Source organism: Triturus cristatus, chromosome 8, assembly GCF_964204655.1.
Source record: "Triturus cristatus chromosome 8, aTriCri1.1, whole genome shotgun sequence".
NCBI lineage: Eukaryota > Metazoa > Chordata > Amphibia > Caudata > Salamandridae > Triturus > Triturus cristatus.
In genome coordinates, this window is record NC_140591.1 from 205,957,171 (window position 1) to 205,983,336 (window position 26,166).

General features: G+C 47.0%; 1 protein-coding gene across 5 annotated transcripts in view; it reads left to right on the plus strand.

Moving 5' to 3' along the window:
• PATL2 (PAT1 homolog 2) overlaps positions 1-26,166 on the plus strand; it is a 443,602-nt gene that overhangs the window by 233,950 nt on the left and 183,486 nt on the right. For 4 of the 5 annotated variants that reach the window (XM_085621371.1, XM_085621372.1, XM_085621370.1 and 1 more), the window contains one exon: positions 20,192-20,278. The exons of the other annotated variant lie outside the window; for it this stretch is intronic. In XM_085621371.1, coding sequence (XP_085477497.1) covers positions 20,192-20,278 — 87 coding nt within the window. The remainder of the gene's footprint in view (positions 1-20,191; positions 20,279-26,166) is intronic. 5 annotated transcript variants of the gene reach the window in all.

Here is a 26,166-nt window from a genome sequence, read left to right on the forward strand (position 1 = left end):
AACTCTGTTTGAGGTGGATGGCGATGGAAGGGTGCGATCCTGGGAGCGGTGTGTGCCTGGACACTGGCTGCGAGTGCGCAACACGACCTGGCCGCCATTTTGGGATCTGGCCTCGCACTGTGGACTGGGCCAGTTTCTTACCCATAAGCGGGTGACCAGCCTTCGACACCCTGAGGGGCAGGACAGAGGTGCCTATTCTCCCTTGCAGCGTCTACCACTGGAAACCACTTTGCTTTTGCCTGATTGTTGTGACTTATGCAGAGTGGCACGTTGATGCTTTAATTTGCATTTTCGCCTGTTGCTTGGACTATTGGCCAGTGAGGCACAGTATGGCATGATTGTTGGGGCTACTGGTGACACGTGAGGGGGAGCATTGCCTACCCTGCTTGGGCCTGTAGGGCTGGCGATCCCTTTGCTTGCTTCCACGTGGGTGTCGGCAGTCGAAGGCGATTTGGAGCAGGTCTGCGCACATTAAATTGGGGATCGCAGCTTCCCTCACTGTGGTCTACACTACCATGGGCAAACCCAGGAATAAAATTCCCAGGGCTGCGCAGGATGCTGGTGACAGCGCGCCTGAGCACTCGCAGTCGGCTGGGGAGACCCGATGCAACAACTGAAGCAAATCCTTGACGCTATTTCCGACACCAAAGCCACCCTTCACCAGGATATAAGTACAGTGGCGGTAGGTCTGGGTCTTTTACGCGAAGAACATTTGAAATTGTCAGACAGGGCAAGCATAATGAGACTTCTATGGCAGAACTCTTGCCGGCGCAGAAAGCGACGGACTACCAGCTGAGTGCCCTCAGACCGAGTCAATGCCCTGGAGCGTGGGGCTGAGGACGCAGAAGGCCGCAATCTGCAGAACAACGTCCGAGTGGTAGGGTTACCGGAGGGAACCGAAGGGAGTGATATGGTGTCTTACCTTGAACATTGGTTCAAAACAGTGGTGGCCCCCGAGGGGATGACTTCCTTTTATACTTTGGAACGTGCCCATAGAGTGCTGGCTTGACCCTTGGCTCCTGGGAGGCATCCGCGACCGATAGTGGCCCGCCTGCTACATTTCCGAGATGGGGACATACTGCTGCAGAGAGCTAGGACGGCGGGCCCCTTTCAGGTTGATAATAGTAGGGTCACTCTGTTTCCGGATTGTACTCTGGAAGTTCAATGGAAGCGAGCTTCTGATCTGGAAGTCAAGAAAGCCTTGAGGGATGAGGGGCTCCAATACTCCTTGATGTTCCTGGCCTGGCTGCGCATTGCACTCGACAACACCACTCGCTACTTTGACTCGCCTTCTGAAGCATGGGACTGGCTGGAAGGCTACAAAGGGGGCCTGGCAACAGATGTGCAATGGGAGGGGACGAGTCCAAGGACCAGGCGTTCCGGTTCCCATGGACTGCGGAGATCCAGAAGGAGAGCCCAGGCGAAACCTAGCGCAACACAAACTACGAAGGAGAGGGCTGCGGCATTACAGGCCGTGTTATCCTTATCCCAGACTGTGAGTCTGCCTCCAACGGAGGATGAAGCAGCGTCTGCTATGGGGACGGCAGACAATAACTCTGACACGTCGAATGGTAGCAGTTTGAAATTGCCAGTGGTATCATCCCAAAGTGTAGGTGATATTGTGTGAACTAGCTATTAGTTCCTGGCACCAGTTTTTCAATTACACTTTATTACTGTAACATTTTGAGTATGGGCCCGGAGCTAGCTTTGATTCAATGCAGCTGGTGCCTTATGACCTGGGTACACGTCCCTGGTCAGTTGCGTCCACTACTGCCTCTGAAGTAAACGGAGGTTTCACTTTGTTTTAGGTTATTAAGGTTTGGATGGGAACTCGTTTTATAGGTACTGTCCTTGGGAGGGGCAGTTGGGGTTTAGCGGATGTTTTGTTGGGACCCAGGCGTGGTACGGCTAGCATATGGTATGACTGTTGGGCCCAGATATCACCATGGGATCGTTTGTGGATTTAAAAGGCATATCTTGGAATGTCAGGGGCCTGCATACAATGGACTGCGGCTATAAGATGCATGCTTATTTAGTACGTAGGGGGATTCAGATAGCCTTTCTCCAAGAAACACCCATCACGGGCCAAGAGGGTATTGCATTACAGCGCAGATGGAGAGGTCAGGTGTTTCATACTGCTTATTCTGTTTTTGCGTGGGGCGTTTTTAATATGGGTTAGACCGAGGGTCCCCTTTCAGCTTGTGCAGCAGATTACGGACCCTGAGGGCATGTATGTGATGGTGTTGGGACATCTTAATGGCAGGGATATTGCGTTATGTAGCATTTATACGCCTAATATTAATCAAACGTCCTTTTTCGCTCAAATCTCAGGGAAACTAGCACCTTATTTGACTGGCGCTGTTCTCCTAGGAGGGGATTTTAATTTGGTCACTGGTGTCCTACTAGATAGATCTCATCCGCCCCTCTCTACTGCCCCTACACATAAGATAGCTAGAGCTAGGAGGACCTGGCAGGAACACTGGGGACTGGTTGACACATGGAGAGCGCACCAGACTGACCGAGACTATTCCATTTTCTCGGCCCTTCACGAACTTCATGTTCGGATTGATGCTATACTCTGCTCCCCAAAACTGCATGCTATGATCACGCATAGGGAGTATCTCACCAGGACACTGTCTGATAATAACCCATTGCTGGTTAGGGTTGAGTGGTCTCTGGTGCGCCCTGCAATCCCGAATTGGCGTTTAAACCCAGAGCTCTTAGAAGATGCAGTCTTTTGGGAGGCTGTGGACACTGGGGTTACTCAATATGTTCTAGAGAACCAAGACTCAGCAGCTTTGATTGCTGTGGAATGGGATGCCTTTAAAGTGGTGGTGAGGGGTCTGTGCAGTCAGGAAGACTTTACTTCAAGATCGATACTTACGAGAGCAGGAACGTGGTTGACCTGGTAAACTTTACAGCCATAGGGCCTTACCGGAAGCAGGAGAGGCAGTAGCTGTGGGAGTCTAAAGACTGTTTCGATTATAAGAAGTATATCACACGTGCTCATACTGAGCGAGACAAATCTGGCACCCTGCTGGCTTGGTTGGCCAACCCAGAGCGGCGGGGGTCGCTTATTTTAGAATTGTATAGCCTGTCGGAAGAACTTCGTTGCACACAGCAAGGAATAAACGAGCAGTTACATGCTTATTACACAGAGCTTTAGTAAGGATGTGCTGAATGAGGATATCCTTGGGGAGTTTCTAGCGGCGGACGATCTCCCAGCGATCGCCAACTGAGAGGCTGAGCAACTCAGCCAAGACATCACATTGGGAGAAGTGAGAGGTGCGATTAAACATATGGCATGTAAGAAGACTCCCGGAGCGGATGGGTTGCCGGTCGAATTGTATCTTGCATATGTGGATCTGATTGCCCCCAAGTTGGTGACCCTCTATAATGAGGCAAAGACGGTGGGACATCTTCCTGCCACTACCCACAAAGCCATAATAATACCCCTTTTGAAACCAGGAAAGTCGCCCTCAGATAGAACTGCATACCGGCCATTGTCTATGCCTCCTACGGACTATAAGATCTTGAGTTGGATAATTGCGGCCCAGTTGCTCCCCCATATGACAGTTGGTTCACACAGACCAGGCGGGATTCATTTCAAAGCGGAACACAGCGGTTAATGTGCGACGGCTACTCTGCATACTGGAATCTGACACTTATTCGAAGACCTCTGCTGATATCTTTTCGGTAGACATCGAAAAGGCCTTTGATAGTCTAGAATGGCCTTATTTGTTTTAGGTTATGAGCACATTTGGGCTGGGGGAGGACTTTGTGAACTGGACGGCATTGTTGTATAGATTCTCTACAGCACGTGTTAAGACTGGGGGTTTGATCTCAGACACGTGTGCGGTGAGCAGAGTGACGTGTCAGGATTGCCCACTCTCCCCACTGTTATTTGCTTTGGCGATTGAGCTATTGGCGGTCCCTGCCCGGACGGGACGTCGATACAGGGGTCTCTGTCCATGGCGGTATTCAATACATCGCGCTTTATGCTGATGATCTTCTCATGTTTTTAGCGGGCACAGGGGCTGCCCTCGCCGGGCGAGACGTTTGCTCCAAGACCTTGAACTAGTGGCAGGTCTTAAGATGAATTGGGAGAAGTCCTGCCTGTTTCCTGCCCCTCCAGTGGGGGAGGGTCCTCCGATTAATAATGGAGTTCATTGGGAATACAATTGTTTGACTTACCTGGGGACCTGTATCTATCATACTCGGGCAAATCTGTTGGAGGGTAATGTGGGCAAGGCTATCCGGGGGCTTCTGGGCAATATGGAGCTCTGGGGTACGCTCCCGCTCTCTGTGGCGGGCCGAGTGGCCCTGCTTAAGATGGTGGCACTATCTAGGCTCCTATATTATTTTAGGACCCTTCCCATCTGGATCCCGGCTACAATCTTTAAACGCCTACAAACCATGATCACGGGATTCCTCTGGCAGGTGAAGAGTGGCCCTGAAGACACACTTGCGGCCGAGAGGGGATGGTGGACTGGCGGTACCGGATTTTGAGTCGGATTATTTAGTGGCCCAGTTGCAATGGCTTACCCAAGCGGTGGCTCTGGAATTTAGAGGAGTGTGTGAGAGGGAGGATAGACGGGTTCCCAGTCGAATACTGTCCTGCATTATCTTACAGCAATCGCTATGTCTCAAAACCCTCCCTACTGAATTCAAAACTTTTAGATTGTGTTGCAACAGAAGCCAGAAGAGGGTGCAGATTGCTCGCCCTTATGCCCCTAAAATCCCCAACACTGTTTGGTACTTAGCCCCCACGAGTATCTGGTCAGCACTGCATTAGTGGAGCGACCTGGGCCTGACAACTCTAGGTGATCTGTATGATGATAATGCCCTTATACAATTCGAGACTGAGGGATCGCCATGATTTACCTCGTGGGGGCTATCTGCTCCATTTGGCCCTTATAGCTGCCATCCAGAAGCACTGGGGAGATGGACTTTCTGAGCCGCAGACTTCCATGGTTTGCCAGTATGTAGTATTGGTGGAGGGTACCATCAAAGCAGTCACATGTTTATATAGGAGGATGACTCAGGAGAGGCTCCCTCCACTGGTGGAACTGCAGTGGAAATGGGAGGAGGACTTGGGCGAGGAGATCCCTGAGAAGGTGTGGTCTAAGTTGTTAGAAAGACCTTGGAAATGCACTAGAAACGCTTGATTCCAGCTGGTTCCATTTTTTTATCTTGCATAGGGCGTATCTGACTCCAGCAAAAATTAACAAATATTTTAATGTGACTACGGCGCTCTGCCCAAGATGCAACAAGGAGGGGGCAGATCTTCGCCATTTGCTCTGGGATTGCCCCTAACTGACGAGTTACTGGGGGTAAGTGATGGAGCGGCTATGTGATATCACTGAGAGGATTGTTGAACTAGCACGAGGCCCCTGCCTACTCCACTGGTTTCCTCACACCTCCAAAACCAAGATCACTAGCAAGTTTATAGATTTGGGTCTGGTGTTAGCCAAGCGAGAGATTACAGCGCACTGGAAATGTAAACGAGGTCCGAGCTTCAAGAGATGGAGGGTTGTCCTTCTCTGCTGGGCGGAATGCGAGCGTACTGCTAGGATACAAGCAGCTAGTCTCGCGCATAGCGAAAAAGCATTAGAACCTGCAAGGGCTTGGGAAGCGCTAACGCTTTTATTGTAGGTGTCCGAGACTGACTCGGATGTAGACTCCACCATTAGTGATCCGACTGTCCAGAACTGAGGACTACTTGGCTAACACGCACATGGGGGTTAGGGGGTCTCCCCGACGGCCTGTCGTCACTCACGGTCCTACTGCAGCCCTGCACCATCATCCAGTGTAATGTTGAATATTGTCCGGTGGAAGGAGGTATTGAGCCCGACGGCTGTCATTAGAACTATGTGTTCTACTTTCCACGCCTGGGGGGGAGGGGCGGGGTCTCTTTTTGGTTGGGTATGTCTCCACTATGGTAATCGGTCATCTATATTGTGGGCCATTTTACATTCCAGAGATTTGACTAGTTGACACAATGGTGTGGGGAGGCTATCTTATACGGTTTGCTTGGTCTGTTAGGACCAACTGCGACCCATACCTATGTAGTGTACTACTGAATTTGGTCTTGTTTCACTGCCTGAATGACTGAGGAAAAGTACATTCTGTATCTGTCAGATGTTTTTGATGTGAACCGAATAAACCTATTTAAACAAGAAAAGGACGCTATGAAACTGCCTAATGTGCATAGGACACTGCACTGCCACTTGTGGAAGGAGTGACTGCACGCTGTACTGTTATTCATGGCGCCTGCATTATCTACACAATGTTGTACTTTACAGCACACCTACATAGACCACGAAGAAACCGATGTTTGGAGTTTCCAGGTCCTTATTAGAGCTTCTGGAATTCTGTTGTTGACCGATAGGTATCTTTATAAAATGATTACATTGCCATGGCTACGTCAATCCATGGAAATGTTCTGTCCTAAATTGGAAACTTTATGGTTACCCAGACTTTAGATCAGGGAGTTCGCTCCCAACCTTGGACTTTACAAACTCGCTGGATCTTAAAAGCATTCCATTTGTAGGCGGAAGTAGAGCGGTGCGCTCAGGGTTCCCTGTGAACATTGGCGCTGGTATTGTTTAATAATCAATCTTTGAAGAGAGGCCGCTAGGCTTGAGCACTCTATCGTTTTGTGAGATATCTCCTTCATGGCATATCTGCCTCAAAGCCAGTGGTCTCTCTAGAAATCATAAGTAGTGGAGGAAGGTGCACAAACTGGACCATAGCTAAAACTGCTGGGGCCACCTTCATAAGGCTGTTGTCAAGGAGTGTGTGTGCGTGAATATATACATGTGGATCTACGTACACACATGGCTCTAGATGTATGCACGCAGTCATGTTCATGGAATCGCTGCTTTGCAGTGAAGTACAACTAGGCATATTAATAATAATTTCATGGATTGTCCGGGGCAGCGGTGGGGACGGGACAAACGGGGGGGGCACGGCCCCCCCTCTTCCCTTTCACCTGAGAAGCTATAGAATAAAGGTGAATAATAGCTTACAGTTAATTTGAAAATGAGTATCGACTGCTTTTCGATGAAAAAGCTCCGTGTTTCAGTGAGGCCCACGTGTGGAATCTTCGTAAGGAATTCTGAGCAATTTCCGTGAAAGTGCGCGACTTCGGGCACCTTTAGGGTGAGCGGACGTCCCAGATTTCCCAGAACGGTCCCGGTTTTCCGAGTACTGTCCAGGTGTACCGACGCTTTTTTAACTTTTGAATGCATGTCCCGGTGTTAGGCACCAGGTCAAGTCAACCTGTAAAGGAGAAGTGAAAAGTGTGTAGTCGTGAAGCAGAGTGTCTGTTTCAGACAGCGCGGGAGGGTTTGGGCTGAAGGCATGCTGCAGCAGAGTGGAGACAAAGTGGGGAGGAGGGCAGGGGGGGCTCCGGGCAAAGATGATGCCACAGCTAATGTTTTGTAAACCTAGCTTCTGCATGTGTGGCTATATTATATACGCCTCCCTCCCCAGCAAAAAATCGGGACAGCCAATCCTAATTAAGGCTAAAGACTATTGTCCTACCTTTGTCTGCCCTGTCCCGGTTTTCTTCTTCTCAAAATCTGGTCACCCCTAGGCACCTTGCACATTGAGGTGAGAGCGGGAGTTTTAAGACACGCATGGCATCGAGTGCTTCGGAGCAACTCAGTAAAACCTTCCCTGTGTCTACGAATGTAATGCGAGCAGAGTTTACATGAAGAATGTCCTCTGGACGTCAGGAGGAGGCTCACCTGCATATTATTGGTTACCCTCATGGCTTCCAGGCACTCTAGTCAGGCCCCTCCGAGACGTGCGGGCGCGTCTCGTGGGAGGCACATCCATGACCAATTTCTGGTGCTTCAGGCTCCTTGCTGCGACTTCCAAAGCGGCAGGTCCAGCCCTTGTAATGACAATTAATATATTGGAGCCATTTTCTGACTGCGCTCCTGTGGTCTTTGTTGTTACCATGGCCAAGAATCCACATGGTATAGAATCTTTCAGAGGAAACCCAAAGGCGGCTCTACCTCTGAGGCTGCTGTCTGGTTTCTGGTTCGCACCAATGCCAATCTAACACACCCTGCAGCTGCTCTCAAGCTGTTTTCAGCATGAGAAGCTTCCGGATTGGATGGAGCCAGCCAACCCAGCACTCCTCTTGAGACTGGGGGCCTGTACAACCCCGGTTGTTTAACACAGCTGCTGGATAGGTGCGGGCAGAAGTGCGCATGTCAGGCTGGCCGTCGCAAGACAGCCAGCCAATCGGACATGCACACTCTGCACATTACGTGTCATCCCTGCTTTTCTGCTAATTCATTAGGAGAATCACACCCGCGCGCCCTCACACTCCGCATAATGAAATGGTAATGAAACCGTTTTATTTCTTTACATTGGTTTACTCCTGCGCTCGCAGCAGGAGGGGATATGCTCCTCCTCCCTAAAGGAAGAACCACCGCTGAGACTATGGAAGGTCAAATGCAATGCCTTGAGGTACCCATTAATAAGGCTTCATTCCCATCGCTCGGTGGATTGGACCCTCATTTGCCGAATGAAATCTACCAACACTCTTGCTGGACCTTTCTCTTCCCCCTCATGGGAATTCTCGTTTAATGTACTTTGCTTTAAATATATCACCGACAGGCAACAATTTGATCTTTTTGGAATTTAAGCTTTCAAAGCATCGCCAGTGTGTTAACCAAACTGAATATCTTGAATTGGACATATCTGTTGTGACAGTTGACGTAATTGTGTCTGCCTCACACCTTTCATATAGTGCTTTGCATATTTTGGCCAATTTCTTAGACCTCGATTAATTCACAAAAAAATTTGGCGGCCGTATATTGACTTGAGACCTTTCGCCAATGACCAGGAGAATGAAGATCCAGAGCCTTTACTACTAAGGACATTGTAAGTCTGCAGCACGGATCTTTGTAGTGGACACCTATCCCTGGTTCTATGCTGAATTTTTGATGTTTTGCTAATTTTCAGCAGACTTCGAAAAAGGTTATCTGAAGTCATTCAGTTTGTCTGAATTTCCAAAGCTTGCCTGTATGCAGAAAGGAAGGAGAAATGATGGGGGTTCACGGAGAAGCAGCCACAGTGACAGTTAATAGCATAATTATATTAGCAATTCAGCAGTCTATGACTGAGGTACTCATTAATGTTGCTGGTAGCTCAGTTGGGTTGAGAAAGCAGTGGGCGCCTCTTGTGGTGTAACAGAGTGCATACAATGTATCCTAACACAAGCAAGAAAAACAACCGGAAGTGGGCTGCACTTACCTCCTGTTCCCTCAGATTGTAATTGCCTTTATGTAGCGATTATTAACCAAGGCCTCGAGGTGCTTTTCGGCGACTAACATGCTACTCCGGAACCCAAACCGGATTAGTGGGGAATTAGTATAGGGCAATAGTAAATTAATTTGAGCTGTGGACGTGTTAGTCTGTTCATTGGATTGAAAAGGATAGTGGAAGGATAGAGGGAAGGGTCTAGAAAGTGTTTGTTTTTTTGGGAGCTCATAGCAGTAAGAGGAGATTTCGGATTAGTAAAGGGGTGGCTGGAAGATTCAGTGGGAAGGGTTTAGAAAGGTCTGTTTGGGAGATCTGGGTAGTTGGAGGTATGAGGTGATACTAAGAGGTGTAGAGGAGGGAAGAGTCGAGTGGGGATAATAGTTGTAGAATGGGATGAGTCAGAGTGGAGGTAGAAGATATATTGAGAGGGGTATAGGAGATGCTGAAGTAAAGTATACATATAAAGATACATAAGTTCATGGAAGGTATACATGTATAAGGAGGTAAAGGATGTCGTTTTAAGTTGCATTTCATAAACTCACACTTTCAAAAGCAGCTGTACTTTGTTAATTTATTTGTTTTTATATACATATAATATTGTAACTCAATAGTGAAGCAAGTGTAGATAAATAGTTATGATGAAAGATCAACTTATTTATGCATTCACCTATGTACATGTTAAACATAGAATAATATAACCGTGAGTAATATGTACATTTTTAAAGCAAACTAATAGCTATATATTTATTAACATACTTAATATGCATGTTTATACAAAGCAATATACATATGTAGGTACCCATAGTCCCAAAAATGCTAATATACACAGTGATATGCAGTAGATTTGTTTGAGTATGGTGGTTGTGTGGAAGAAACAGTACTTGAGTAGTCTTCTGAAAACTGGGTAGCCATCTGTGGATCTTATGTTTGGGGCTAAAGAGTTCTATCGTTTGGCTGTTTGAACAGAGAAGGATGTGCCGCCTTTTTATGTCTCGCCTGAGCCAGCGCGCATGCGCTGCTCAGCGAGGCTTCAGTAAGAGCATTTAAATTCTAAACACACGCTCATGCGTGTGTGTTTATTTTTTTATCACCTGCAATTGTTTCTTTGCGTGCGTCTCTCTAAGAGACTGCACGCAATTGGTCCAAGGCAGGTGATTGTCCCGCCGCCTTTGCTCCCTGGCCTAGGATGCTTGGGTGCGAGCATTAATGCAATCTGTTTACAATTATCGTGTTCGCGTTAATTGGAAACAGATGGCGTGATGGGGGTCAGCGCTGATTGTGCTGATTAATTTGTGTTTTTGGTACATAAAAAAAATGTACAATATCTCCCCACACTGAAGGGCTTCTGGACCGTGTAAAAAATGTATCATTTAAATTTCCGGGGTTTTTAAAATTCAAGTTTTTATTACTTGCGTCTTTCTTTGTTTTTAGTGCGCTTTGTTGAATATCGGTGCTTTTTCCCCGCATAAATGAACATGCATAAAATACTCTAAAGCAGCGATTTTCACTTTGAACCACAACACTCCTGTGAACCTTGTAGCCGGGAAGCGTGTCCCCGGGAATCTTAGGGCTGCTGGCTGTCTGCCCGGCAGCCTAAAGTGCCTGACCCTGGCGGCGGCTGTGCCTTGTAGCACCCATTGCAGGTAGATCAGCGGTTGCTGCTAGGAGACTCGAGTTGCACATGGAGGTGACCTGAGCCAGCTGTTTTGTAGCCTCTGTGTCGAGCCTGCCCTCATTCATACATTGTTTCATTCGCAAGTGGCGATATTCCTATATAGCACTTCAGTGCTGATGGGTCCTTTAGAATGCATTCAGTTTAAAGCAGATAAAGCATAACCGGCAATGAGAAAAGCGATTTGCCGATCACACAGTACTGTCTTCAATCTTAGATTATAATACTCGTTTTGCCGGAAAAGCGCTTACACTTAATAGAAAGGGCGCAGACAGCTCACGATCACCCCAAACCGCACGAGACGCACTTGCTGTACGTAGACGGCTGTAATCATTGCATCGTGGGTGAGCATGCGCTGAGCGTGGCCTCATCGATGTTGATAAACCGACACTTTGTTAGGGAAACTTCAACGAGTATTTACTACTCTGTATCACAAAACGTTAATTTAATCTTCTCGTATTTGATTCGACTTATGCTCCTTCTGCCCATTGCATTAGCAAACTTCTGCCGATATAGTACATTTTGTGCACGTCTAACAAGCCTATTTCAGCAGCATCCATCTGTGTGTGATGTGATTTCAACACCACGGTAATCTCTGCGCCCCCTGCCCTCCGGCTCTGCCCGGTGGAGCCCCGGCAGGGTCCAGCCGCTCTTCCAAGGACGTGTTGGGAGACTTTACCGCAGAGCGTAGAATATCTGCGCTTCTAAATGACACTGGGAGGAAACATCTGTTTTTGAGGACTTTCGTCCATCTCATGGTGTATAAAGAAGAATGAGTGAGCAACTGAGCAAGAAGCAGCAGCATCTCGTGGGACCTGGTGTATCCGACCTTGAAAAATTGCATTTCTATATAAAATCTCCAAGGCATTTCACGATTACCGCTCACGCAGTTGGCCCAAACCTCAGGCTTCACCGAGCAAGATCCCAGTGAGCTCGGAAACTCGTGAGGTTCCGAACACCCAGCGGCTCATAGGCTGTCCACTGCCCTCTTCCTGTCTATAGTGCTTGACAGAAGTGCCCGAACCCTTTCTGTGCCCCGCTCTCTAGGCAAATAACAAATGGACCTCTCCATGAAAAGACGTTTGCCCAGCATCAAACACTTTGAGTCAACCGAGAAATGTGAGCATTTGAACGCAGTAGAGATGTTGCCATCCAATCCCTCCCCCATACCCCCCACCCCTCCTCGTGACCACCCTTGTACAAAACTAGACAGCCCCCCAGCAGGTACCCATTCCGCCTGTGTAATTGGACTTTTCGTTCTCTGTGTCACTCACCGCGTGGCTGTATGTAGTATATGGTCAGACTGATGTCCACATTCTGCGGCACAACCAGGAACATGTTCACTGCTAAATTTCAGAGAGTAACCTTAGCACAATTATGCATAGGGGTCGAAAAAATTGCTCTTAAAGAATGAATTGTTTTTTGCATTCCCTTTTCGACTGTTCCTTCAGTGTCAGCTGATAACTCTAATGTACACACGTGCTATGAAAACCTTTGTTCTGTCGCACATCCAAATAGCAATTTGTGTTTAGCCCAAAACACATTTGATGCTACTGTGTGCCTTTTGTGGCATTTGAGTCTTTGGCGTGCTTCGCATGTTTTTCTTTTTGTGAACGCACAGTTCTTGTAGACACGAGGGTCTACACCAAGCACGGTCTGTGGTGTTATTCCAGTTCAATATTAAGTGCCGTCGGCGACCATCTACCACTTCAGGGCGTTAGTGTGAGTTTGGCTGGGCTGCAGTGCAGAGCGGAGAATGAACACAGGGAGGTAATAAAGGAAAAAAACTGAAGTATTACAGAAAGCATTCAGAAATAACAGGACAGAGTCCACCTGGGAAGGGGGGGGTTGATTGTGTCCGTAGTGTGTTATAGAATTTCTTTATTTACCAAAACTGCTTCATCAAATTCTAAACTGATATCACCTATGCTGCCATTTCCAGCATCACTGGGTTGGCTATTTGCATATAATGAATGCATCGGGCGTCACCCAAGCACCCTAACTTAACATTCTACCAACCCTCTGGTCTTGTGCTTTACAAATTCTGTCCATTCTATACTGAACCTTAGTTGCAATATTTCAGTGGAAGTGTCCTCTGCCAGAGACAAGTGTCTCCTTTAGCACCCTTTACTCTGTGGATGATCACCTGTTTTAAGGCAGTCATGATATCTGTAAGGAAGGGGAAAGATTCCCGTCCAGGTCATACGTGGACACGCTGTTGGAATCAGAACTCTGGTCGCCTCAATTGAGTCTCCAGTTCAGCCACCAGACCACATCACTTCCCAGAAACTTGTGAAGCCATTTAAATGAAGGTGGCATCAGCACTTTAAATGGGCCAGTACTGTCCGGTACGGAGTACCGGCACTTTTTTATTGTGAGAATACCTGCACTTCTCAAGTAAAACGTAATACTTTTAATTGGAGAGTACCGGCACTTCTTAGAAACAAGCTGGTACTCTGTTAAATAGTACGCCCACTTCTAATTTTCCATTTTAGGCACTGGGTGGCATGCGAGTTCGATACAGTTGTCAATATTGCATTTTATCAGTTTTGTAGCGTCTCATACCTCCTGACGAGGCATCGAAGTGTTTATTACTCTGTATGCTCCTTGTATTCCTAAAGTTGGCAACACGGTCACCGGAGGCTTCTCTTTGAGCTGGTTTTAGTTAGGCCGCTGCAAAATTCCTTCTGTGTATATACAGCAGTTTTCTCTGACAAAATTGTCAAAATATCTCTAGAGATTAATCTTCCTGCTGGAATGAGCTGGAGTTTTGTCTAGTGGCAGTTTTGACTAATCTGTGGTGGCGCAAAAGGATTAATAAGGCTGCTGCTAAGAATGTGTACCACGCAGATCACAGAAGTGTATTGTATGTACATAGCTTTGTGAGTTACTGCTTTTGTCACAGATCCTTTTGTTACTGTGCAGTTAATAATTCACAATAGTAATCTAGCACAGTCCATCAAAGAGCTGCATGCAAACACACTTGTGCATGCAGTCATATATTCAAACACTTAGGGCAGGATTACCAAAGATGCAACTGTGTCATACTCTTATAGTATTACGGACTTACTCCCGAATTTCAAGAGTAAGCCAGGACTTGGCGCAGCATGGCTAAACACTTATAAGACCCCCAATGGCAAGACCTATTGGCTATGCCAATGCTTGTTCTTGTATAGTGGGAGTTTGAGGCGCCAATCTAGGAAGAGGTTCCTTTTGTTGAATAGATTTGGTGATTCCTGATTAAGAGCAGTCGTGTTCCATGCATCACTTTGTGGGTGATACAAAGCAGCTTGAATGTGGCTCTTCTCCAACCAGTAACCAATGTAGGGCCTTCAAGGCAGGGGAGAGGTGGGCTTGTGCCTTTATATGTAAGAGTAGGTTGGCAGCAGAGTACTGAATCTGTTGTAGTCTTTTCATAGTTGTTAAAGATGACCTGTTTTAGAGGCTATTGGCGTAATCTAGTTTTAGAAAGAACAAGAGAGAGTAGCCTGGACCTTATGTGGAAATCCCAGGTGGGGGAAGCTGTGTTGCAGAGTTTTTACGAAGCGTGATCTTGCTTATTTGTCCACTTAGGTATTCATTGATAGCTTGGGATCCATGGTAATTCCGAGGTTTTTTACATCCTTTGATACTTTAGGCAGTTTTTCCAAATAGTTAGGCCAGGCTGCGGGTGGACATCGATTTTTTTACAATTGCCACATGTGAATATTTCCGTTTTGGAAGCATTCAATTTGAGATGGCTGTCATTCACGGCTCAAAGGCAAATGAAAATGTGTGCGTTTCAAATGCCTTTGGGCCTTTCCAGTTTAACCCGTTCGCTGCTTCTGTCTGCCAACGTCCGTTGCGAGCACTACCTCCGTAGTGCTGTGCACGTCTGTGGGCCAACGCGTCCCCACCCACTCTTCAAAGCTGCTGCACCGCGGCGGATTTTCGGCCGCTGTAAACAGGCTAAGGACTATTTGTCATCTGCATAGTTTATAGCATGTGAGGTGAAATTGATTTATCAGTGCCAGTAATGACTTCATGTAGATATCCCAGACACACTCATGGTGCAATGTAGGTCATCCAGCCTGGGTCACAACTATCATAGGTAACAAACTGTCAGGAATGCAAGACACTTATGTGAACACCCCGGTGGTTTCATAGGATCTTGATAACACTCCCTCGACAAATCCCTGAAAAGTGATTCCAACATGAGAAGTAAAATATCCTGGATTTAGTTTTTTGTTCAATGCAACAGATAATTTTTACCAACCACCCGGACACGTTGTGTGCATTACCCGATTCAGAACCCGCACAATTGGTGCTTCCTTCCAATGAGAATGGCCTTTGCGGGAAATACCATTAATTTATTTTCTTTTTCACAGAAGAACTTTAATTCTAGTGACGATTCCTCGTCTACATGGTCACCTCTATACAACATACAGCAAGCTACTGGAAGTCGGACCTTTCTTTTTGTGGCATTTTGTCCACCTTGCCGGATTTCAGGCAGAATTGAAGCACGTTCTTCTTTTTGTGGAGTTGTACTGCTCGTCTGGTTTCAATGAACTGTAAATTAGATGCGAAAGCAGCATTCGCCTCTCTTGAAACCCCAAAATAAAATCAATTAGCGGCACAATCGTAAATCTGTTTTATATTTTGGTACTTGACTTTCTCTGAGACTTTAAAGGAATTATTCAATATCTATTGAGCCACCCACTATTGCTGTGGGTTTGGCATTAGTCTGCTTAAACATTCTGCAACTCTGCTTTTATTTTTTGTCAGATTACCGACCTCAGGAAAAAAAAATGTATCTGAGCAGATGTCAACTGAAAATATTAGCCTGATGAACAGAATGCCCAAAATAAAATGTTTCATTCTTTTTCTTTAGTTTCCACTACTGATCTGGTTTAAAGTTCTCAGGTTGTATGCTTTGAGTTCCAATCATAACATATATTTTCAGCTAAACTGTCAAAACACGATTTTTGCAGAGGATTTTGCTGTTATAGTGATTGCATCTCGTCAAAGGGGGCCTCAATAAATGATGTAAACAACCTGCCGTTACTCCTCTTATGAAAGAAAAAGGTGGATATTGATAAATCTGATATTAGTCGCTACTAATCCTTACCATTTCTAATTGAGTCATTTGTAAGATCCCAGCTTGGGATCTACCTGAACGGAGACCCTGCTGTTGGTGTACCAATGAAGTAATGGTTCTAGCACAAGATTCAAAATCAGTTTTTGGAAAGTGGGAGTAGAAGTCAAGCAGATGAGGATATAATCTGGGAATTCTTACCAGTGTATGACATTGTTGCTCATGGGTGTTAGAAACGGGGTTTCCTGGTAGGCTAGGGTAAGCGCCATAGCCAGGCAGAAACCCCCGTTCTAGTCAGGGCAAGGGAGCTACACCCTGAGGATAACCCCTGCTCAGCCCCTTGGTAGCTTGGCACGAGCAGTCGGGCATATCCCAGAGGTAAATGTGTAAAGCGTTTGTGCAACACACATACAGCGGCGACACACTAGGCACACTACAAAAGAGACTCCACACAAGGTTATATAAAAATAGCCTTTGTATTATAACAAAAAACACATTAGAATCACAATCCCAGATATATATATATATATATCAGTTGAATTGCTACCCTGGCAGGGCTGCCTCCTCGTAGCCTCTGGTCAGAAAACACATATATATACACCATGCCAACCGGCACCAGGTCACAATTTACAGGGGACTATATACAAGGCAGCGCCAATCGGGTCGCTGCCAGAACCATCGCAAAAGTACAAGTAATCAATATAGAACACCCAGTACCTACTGGCAAGATTATAAACTTAGCATCATATTAACATGAGGCATGAACCTAATAAGCATAAATCACATGGGCTGTCTACTGATTAACTAATATTACATTTTGTTTTTTATTATGCATTTTTATATTAGCAGGAATATGTACTTTTAAATGAACTGTTTTATATTGTACTTTTAGGATTCAACCAAATCGCAATAAAGTTTTTTGGAATTGGAATAAATCACATTTAGATCAGGCATGAACCTAATAACATGACGTTAGGCCTCCTCATAAGCATAAATGCACATTAGGCATAAAAATAGATTATGCAACAATCATGAGGTATAAGTCACGTTTAGCAAGCATCAGCCTAAATACATCATGTACACATGATGAGGCCTAAACATTATAGCACTAGTGATTCACAGTAACCCCATGTATACTCTATACCTGCGTTAGGCATAACCCACTAATGTCATTAGACATAACCTTATGGGCATTCGGTATAACCACATGAGCATGAAGGCATTGTACATAAAAACAGCAGTGCGCACATAACACCTTAGCATACCTACAGAAATGTCCCCTGTCATTGCAGCTTTCCATGCTCTCGTGGTGCAGCCGTATGAGTAAGCACTGGCCCTAATAATGTGCAGATTGGAGCCCTCCTCTAGGACTCCCCAGTACAGAATTGCCCAAACGTTGCAACTGCCCACTGTCCGGCGGGGCAGTTGTGTGAAAGGAATTAAGCAGTGGTCCGTTCTGGAGTAAAAAATGCCCCACATTGCAGCGACCCGCAACTGCGGTGCCGCTGTTTAGCCCACAAGAACACTGGCCAAGTTAGAGCCCCTCTGGGACTCTGTAATCAAAAGAAATGCCCAAATGCCTCCCCCCCCCCCCCCCCCAAAAAAAATATCGCGGCTGCCCTCTACTGCTCTGGGCAGCCAGTTGTATCGCGAGTCAGGGAGGACAGGCAGGGCTGCTTCAGCCTTCAATCAGCCCCTGCCACTCACGCTCTTTTGAGGAAATGGCCCCCAGCACCCTCGATGCTTCCAAGAGCCCCCCCCACTCACCGGGACTCCTCTGGTTGCAGTTGCCGGGGTCCGCGAGGCTCCAGTCCTCTCTCTGGGCCTCCCGGCAGCAGGCTCAGCATGTGGGGTTCCCCTCATCTCATGGGAGCACCGCCACTGGCAGCACCTCTCCTGGATTCACCGGGCCCCCTCCTGGGACCCGGGACCTGGATAGGGAGGGCACGAGGCTCCGGACGGCTTCTTGACGATGCTCCCGTTGCTGGGGCAACTCTCCCGCTGGCGCCAATCCCAGCGCGGCTTCCCTGACGTCACGGGGGAAGCCCTTGTCCTTCTCACGGCTCTTCTTTCCCTTGTCCCCGGGCCTGCGGCGGTGCAATTGAGCCACACAACGCTTCCTTTTGGACACGGACCGGCGGCGGTGACCTTCGGGTTTTTAAATAAATTCCAAAGCTGGGTGGGCACCCGCCGGTTAAGGTCACAGGCGGGGTGGGCTCCTGCTGTAGTTTTAAATAAGCAGCTCTCCCTGGTAGCACGCGGGGTGGTCTCCCGCTGGTATAAAAAGGCATAAAAGTATGGGGTACGCCCCTGGGATTAGGCACGCATGCAGGGGGAATCCCACACACCGGGATTCCCTCGTAGCGCTTTGGCAGCACAGCGCTGCAGGAACCACGCGCCTTCTCCTTGGGGAATTGCAATATAGCGCTTACCAGGCGCTAGAGTCCCCACAGTTCCAGGGTCCCACAGAATACAGTAGTGCCCACGAGGCGCTAGGGGCCAGGAGAGCAGACAGGCAATGTTGGGCAATATCAGCAGGCAGTAGGGCAGCTCAGTAGAACAGGACAGCAGTTCCTGGCAACAGTCAAATCCAACAATGTGGCAATCCTCCTGGCGCAGCAGTCTTTACTCCCACAAAAGTCTCTTCCTGGTCCTGTAGAAGGTAGAGGGGCAAAACTGGGCACAGGGGACAGCACGCAGCGTCCCACGGCGGTTCCTCCTGGCAGAGTGTCCCCTCCAAGTCAGCACAAGCGCCACCACTCACATGGGGTTACAGCCCCTGTATTTATACACCTTTCTGCCCTGCGTCTAGAAGGGGCAGAAGCTTCTGGAAGGGTCCTGGAAGTTCCAGTCCCAACTGACACTGGGAGGGGTGTTAGTAGAGGGCGGAGCTAGCATTGCACAGGGCAGGCACAGACCTATTCAGGAACAGGGGATTTCTCCTCCCACTACTCCAATTGCAGATCTCCCATTCAGCCTGATCCTACCTCCCTGGCACCACCCACTCCTCACCAGCCACGGTCACTTCTAGAAACGGACATGCAGGCAGGCACACAGAAATGCCAACTTCTAAAAGTGGCATTCCTAAAAGAGTAAAAATAAATCTGCGCACACCATTGCGCAGCATTTATCATTTCCATTCCGTACATACCAAGCATGCCATACTAATTTTGTTTTATTATGAGTTATCCCATAAGGGGGGAGTTTCCAGTGTTAGCCTATTGAGGGCAGAGAGCACACACACTCTGCACTGCTAACCAGTGCTAAAGTGCCCAGAGTCCTAAAATCACCAACATCATGTTAGGAAAAAAAAGGCTAGGGATGACCCTGCAAGAAGGGCCAAGTCCAACACAACACCCTTACAGCCAAAAGCCAGGGGAGACCAATAAATACCTTGATGGACTTCCCTGCTTGGGGCGATAGAACACGGACGCAGGCCCGCAACTGCAGGGGCACCGGCCAGTTCTACGCCACTCTAAACCCAGGTGGTTCCTTCGGTCAGAGCTCCCTGGACCACCTAAGCTACCCCACTGGTACTCCCTAGCTGTTCGCGGCCAGGACCTCAACAATGGGCAACACTCAAGTCTGAGCATATGATGTGGGAGGGCCTTGGACTGTGTGTGCCCTATCTAATCGGAGCCAACTTATTTATGTGGGGCATTTCTCCTCCAGAACTTTTGTGAGCAGAGTTGCTGCCTTTTATTGCTCATACTTTTTTAAATAATCCCTCCTGCGCTTCCCTGTGGTCGGAGGGGCTAACCTTAAGCTGATCACACTGATATTCTTGGCTCTTCAGGGGCATTCTAGTGATAAACATATCATTGCTGCCTGTTTTCTTTATTCTTGGATGTCACCCTATTACTGTTTCAAATATGGGCCAGATGGAGATCTTTCACTTCAGGTATCTTTTTGGGTTTACCCGGCTGGAACCTTTGGGAGCCCTCACACATAGCTACATCTGTGGTGCGTAATTTGAGTATTTTTGACAGGCCACTACAATTTATGGTTTATATATGGCATAGCCCTTATTAAATGTTTCTAATGGCATGGATACTGTGAGCCTATGTGTTATATTTTACTTCCTGAATGGCTAGTTAGCAGTGTAGTTTTAGAATATATATATATTTTTTTAAATAATGGTTTGCCTCTTTTGCTTTCAGCAATCTCCCATGATGCCGCGCTCTATTCGTCCATCCCACCCTTTTACTCCCCCTCGCAGACAAATGCCATTGTTCACGCAAAACCAGGTAAAAATCTGCTTAAGTTGAAATCTTGGTGACTCCATGGACACCTTACTTAGTTGTACTGTATTAATTTCCATTTGTTGAGCTTCATGTAATGTGAAGTAATCTATGCTTGTAATGCTCTGTTTTAGTCTCTGGATTCGTTACTTTACTGTAACTCAAGACTTTTGCCAAAAGACAACCAGCAGTGGGGTTTCTGGACAGCACCGGTTAATTATCCCAATCTAATAGTTCTCTTCTGCCCACTCCCGGAGTTCTGACTACCCACAAAACTCAATCCCTTTAAAACAAAAAATAAAAAAATTAAAAAAAAAAAAAAATTTGTAACTTTATTTATCGATTTTCTCCATGGGCATTGTTATAATAATACAGTACAGCTTGATATTAACAGTGGTTGATTTAGTATCCGGTCCCTTTACATACAAGTCATCAAACAAACTTTAACCACGATAATCCTGAAAAACAAAGGAACAGCAGCGTACATACACATCACTGTTGCATTATAAGTTCCCCAATGGATGCTTGCGCTCCCTTCATTGTCCCATTATTTGAAGAGGTGTGCTGCTGAGAGGGTGGTGTCTGCAGTGTCCTGCAGTTTTTTTAAATAATCTTTATTCGTTTTACATCCAGCACAACATACAACTGTATATATGTCACATTAAAGTGCAAATTACACCATTTCCATATGCATTTTTGTTTTGTGCCTACTGGGTGGGGGAGAAAAACGTCCCATTGAACATTTCCACCAAACATGAACCGCAATAAAGCACTGCAGATGTTATCAGCAGATGTTACTGTACAAAGCTGACTTGAATTATGGTGCCAAAGAGTAAAAGCAACAAAGGAAAAACTATTAAACTTAATACCACCTTGCGAGTAGGCATAGGATAGACTTGTTGTGTGCAACTGCTCTCTTGATGTGCCGCTTGTGCAGAGTGTGATCTAAGAGGGTTCCGGTGTGAAAAGCATTAGTATGAGAGCAGGGGAGAAAGTTTTTGATTGCTGTCCCGGTGTTATAGGTTACGTTGGATGATATTAGACCGGACCTCCGATGCCGAACAGTCAGTTCTAAGTGCCACGCCCATATGTGTGTGTAGCACCACTCCCAAGTGCGTGAGTGCTGCACAACTTGGGTGACTCAGGGATATTAGTTCCGCAGTAACGGTGCCCTATTGGCCATGTACATTCATGTCACGGAGCCTTGGTTCTATAGTAGTCCCGTACTGCTGCCAGTTATAGTCCTGCACAATTAATAAAAGAGTGGAGTGGCTGCCATATATCAAGGGGCCCTAGAGGCCGGAGGCTGCAGAAGTGCATATGTGTCACTGTTTGTGTTGCAATATGTCATGCTGCGTAACCACATTTACAATGTGGGTGCGAATTTGCTACCCCAGTTTAGGGCGACCTCCCTTTTGGCGATGAGGATTGCTATTGCAACAAATCGTCTTCTGGATTTGGTTAGGTGATGCGTGTACCCCATGAGCGCCATCAACGGGTTGGGTGCCAGCTCCATCTCTATCATACGGAAAAGGTAGACTAAAACCACCCTCAAATACCTAGCTAGCTTCTTGCATGTCCATGCCATGTGTGCGAAATCTGCCTCTGGGGTGTAACATCTGGAGCATGTGTGCGGACGGGTTGGGTCAATGCAATGTAGTTTACTTGGTGTCGTGTATGCCCGCCAAAGAAATTGAAAGTGTAACAGTTTATGCCTATGATAAGGGAGACTCTGCGTATTTGTGTGCAGCAACGGCTCCACTGCAAATCAGATGGGGTGACCCAGGTTCCGCTCCCAAGCTGCGCGCACCCCAGCAGTCCGACTAGGGCGTAGGGACACAGCTGCTCTGTACAGCTGGGACATAAGATGGTGCCCACTTGTGTCTTTATTGATTTCTGACAGGAGAGGAAAGTCAGAAGGTTTGAGTGGGTAACTGTGGATGCCACAAAACTCAATCCTTGGTAAATACTTTCACAATATTAGGAGGGCAACCTAATTTTCCTGTTCACATTGATCTTTCCAATTCGAATTGCATGCGTCTGTAATCACTCTTGTTTTCAATTATTTTCCATAAAACGAGTGATTAGATTCTTGCAATTCGAATTGGAAAGTTCAATGTGGACAAGGAAATTAGGGTTGTCCTCCTAATATTGTGCAAACATTTAACTTGAGACTTACAGGCTTTTGTGAAGCTTAAAATGGAGCTCCTCTCTTTTTCCTCCCTAGTAATAAAATCTCCTTATAATGGCTTTGTTTTACAGGAAGGGCATCTATTAATGTACCCAATTACAAGCAAAATAATTTTTTGAACTGATAATGGTAGTTACTCTAACTCAGTACATCCTGGAGTCCTAATTAAGGTCTTCCCTCATGCGTGGACCGGACTCCCTGATGTGAAGAGGTGTGCCACCCTTGGATGCTTACTGTTCAAGAATGAATACAGATTTATTATAATATGTATTTAGGAATGTAGGATAATGTGTCACAAATATCAGAAGTGAGCTCTGCAGGTACGAGGGATAAATCTTTGTGGTGTGGTAGGGAGGTTATGTTGGGAAGGAAGTGTTATTTAATACAAACTTAAGTGGTCTGTGATCTAAGCCTTCTCCAAGGAGCAGAATTGATGCTTGCATGACTCTGGTTGGCTGCAGTTGGATGTGCGGGTGGGTTAGAAGTATATTTGGAGTGGCAACCTAATTTGGCAAATCTAGAGGGGTTGGTGGTTAAAGCGGAGGGTGGGTAGAAAGACTAGGCTGAGGTTTGGATGATGCGTCTCTTGGAAGGTCCACGTCTGATTGCAGTTAAGGCAATGAGGTTGATTTTGGTTCTGTAGGTCGAACTGAACCCAGGGTGTTTGTTGGCAGTGGAATGGGACAATAGGAGGAAGTCACTGGTGTTCATAGAGGTAGATGTGTGGATGTCTGCAATGCCACCGCCTGTCTTGTTTAGGGGTTTGATGCAGTGGAAGTTATATTTTGCGTTATGATAATGTTTGTGCTTGTAGGTGAACCAGTTTCAATCAATCGGGTCCTTTTAAAGTGCGACTTTTCACCCATTAGTGTCTCAAGATGCTGGGGGGGGGGTGGTGGAGTGTGTGGATCTGGGGGTTCAGTCGAAGAGCCAGGTCTTGAGGTCCTGAATTGAGACAGACGTTGATTGCCTGAGATGTAGATGCAGGGAGTTCCAAGTGTTCACTGCAAATTTCTGGTGTTTATGATGAAGGATGCATCCAGATTTTGATTTCTGCAATCCCAGCTGCATGTAGTACCCCTGAAATGAGTGTTGAGCACGAGAAATTGATTTTATTTTTTTTGTGGGTGGTTTATAGCGGGATGCAATTGAAGCTGTTTGAGGTATCCCATTAATGTTTGTGCAGACCAGGTATTTGCAAGTCTGAGATGGTGAAAATAAGAGGGCATGAGTGTGAGAGGCTAGCTCTTCATATACTATACCAAATGAGGTATAGTCTGTAGTGAGTCCAGTGGTTCTCCAGAGGTTGTACAGAGGCTAAATTGATAACCCTAATGCTCTATTTTGTGGCAGTGTGGGCGAGTAGTTAGGCTTATCAGAGGGTTGTTCATGCATTTGTTGTACACACAGTGGCAATAACTGAGACACACACTTAATGAATAAATCCAAGACCAATTAATAAAAATAGTACTTTGGTATATTTATTAACTAAGACCACAAAACTTTCATAAAAGCAAATAGGTTTTTAAATAAAAATACTTTTCAGTTTCAAAAGTGGACACAGTGCAGTTTTCAGTCTTTTGCAGGTAAGTACACAACTTAAAATTCCAGACTTCAGAGTTGGAGATTAGCAGAGGGCAAGATTCAGCTAAGCACGTACACTGCACCATCAGTGGCACAAGGGTGGCTGGGTGCAGAGGTCAAAACTGGAGTTAGGGCCCAATGTAAACCAATAGAGACCAGAGGTACTTAAAGACCCGCTCCTTGCAGGTAAGTAAAGCGGCTGCTGGGCTCAAATTTCGCAGGTTTAGGCAGCACAAGACAGCACCAAACCTACACCACCAGCGGCACAGGGGCGACAGGGTGCCAACACTGTCGGCCTCCCAATGCAAGTGAATGGAGGAACTCTGTTTCTGAAACCGGTTGCAGGCGCCGAACAGGAGGCTGCGCAAACCAAACCAGCAACTGCAGAGGTAAGTTGGAATGCGGTGGGTTGCAAAGACACCATTGGTCGAGCTCTCCAAGGCCCAGGAGCTTTGGCAGCAGGGGTGTCTTGACGTCACGTTTCTCTTACCGGAGCTGGTCGTGGTAGGGGGAGAAGCCTTCGGATTTTCACTGCAGTTGTCATCGTGGAGTCCAGGAGGGGTCAGGCAACACTGGACTTGTACTTTGGTTTGCTGAGTAACCTTTTCTGGACTGGTGGGCAACCTGGACTCTGGCAGGAGGCGTTTGTGTTGAGTGGTCCGGGATTGCAGTTCTGGAGGGGATAGAGTCCTTCGTCTTGGTTTCTTGGGGACAGGTCGGATATGCTCAAAGTTCTGGTCGTTTTTGGAGGCTGGCAGTCCTTCATGGGGTTTTGGAGGTCGCTGGCTGCAGGACCGTTGTTTTTTATGCAGGGTCTTTGAAGTTGCAGACAGGCCGGTAGGGCTGGGGCCAAGCAAGTGGGTGTCTTTATTCTTCTCTGCATGGCGTTGTCTTTTGTCCTCTCTCTTCTTAGGTAGGCAGGAACTGGTTTCAGAGTCTGGGGAGCCACCAAAATAATCTATTTAGCGGCGTTACAGGGGAATAGCAGGTAGGGACCAATGGCTTCCTTACCTGGGGTAGCTGTGGGAGGGGGTGGCATAGCCCTAGCCTTTATTGGATAGGTGCCACCATCATCCAGATTGTGGAGACTGAAAAGTGTCCATAACTTCGCCTCCATCACCTAAGGGGTGGAGTTGGTGAAGGGGGGACACCTCCTGGTCTTCCTAAGTTTTCCTGCCGCTTCTCCCACCCAAAAGTGGGGGGTTTAAATCTGGGGCTGCCATCTCCTGCTAGCAGCAGAGGCTGGGGTCGCATTACAAAGGCGACAGGCCTTTGAAGCTTCTCTCTTAAGCACCATGTCGATCCTGGGGGAGGTGGTGTCACACCTCTGTCCAGGATGTGCTTTGTTTCTGGCGACAGAAACCAGGGGGTCAAGAAACATGCCTGGCAGTGGCAGGCTGCCTAAAGCCAGTCAGAGACCACACCAGGGCTGATAGAGAGCACCTTAGAGGTGTCCCATGAAAACCTGAGTACATGGGTTAATAAATCCAACTCTTGCATCAGTGTAGGTTTATTATGAGGAGACGTTTGGTACAAAACACTCCTGGGTTCAGATAAGCAGTCATGGTGCTGGGAACTCGAGTTGTTGAGTTTCCAGCCCATGTACACTCTATGGCTTTTCTGGCACTTACAATATCTAAGGATAGACTTAAACATTGTAGTGGCATATTTGCTCATGCATATATGCCCATGCCTGCCTTAGGGTTTGTGAGGCCTGCTAGAGAGGTGACTTAGGCAGGATTCGTTGACATGGCACACAGACAGTGAGCCATGTCGAATTTGCTGTTTTTCACTGCACCAAAACATGCAAGCTGCAGTGGCGCATGGCCTTGGTGAGGAGTCCTATGGGACCCTCTTCAGTCCCCAGGCTCTAGGTACGAAGGGTACCATTTACTACGGATTTTCAGGGGCTGAAGCTGCCAATTGTGGAACAGTTTTAAGGAAAAAACACTGGTCCTGGGAACCTGGACAGCAGGGACACCGTACTCTACAGTCAAAGTTGCATGAAAAGCCAGGCAAAAAGTGTGGGGGAGGGTACTGCAACAGAAACTCACTTTCCCATAATGAGGCTCAGCATGACTGCTAGGATGAGATCCATATCTGTGAAATCTGAAGAGGT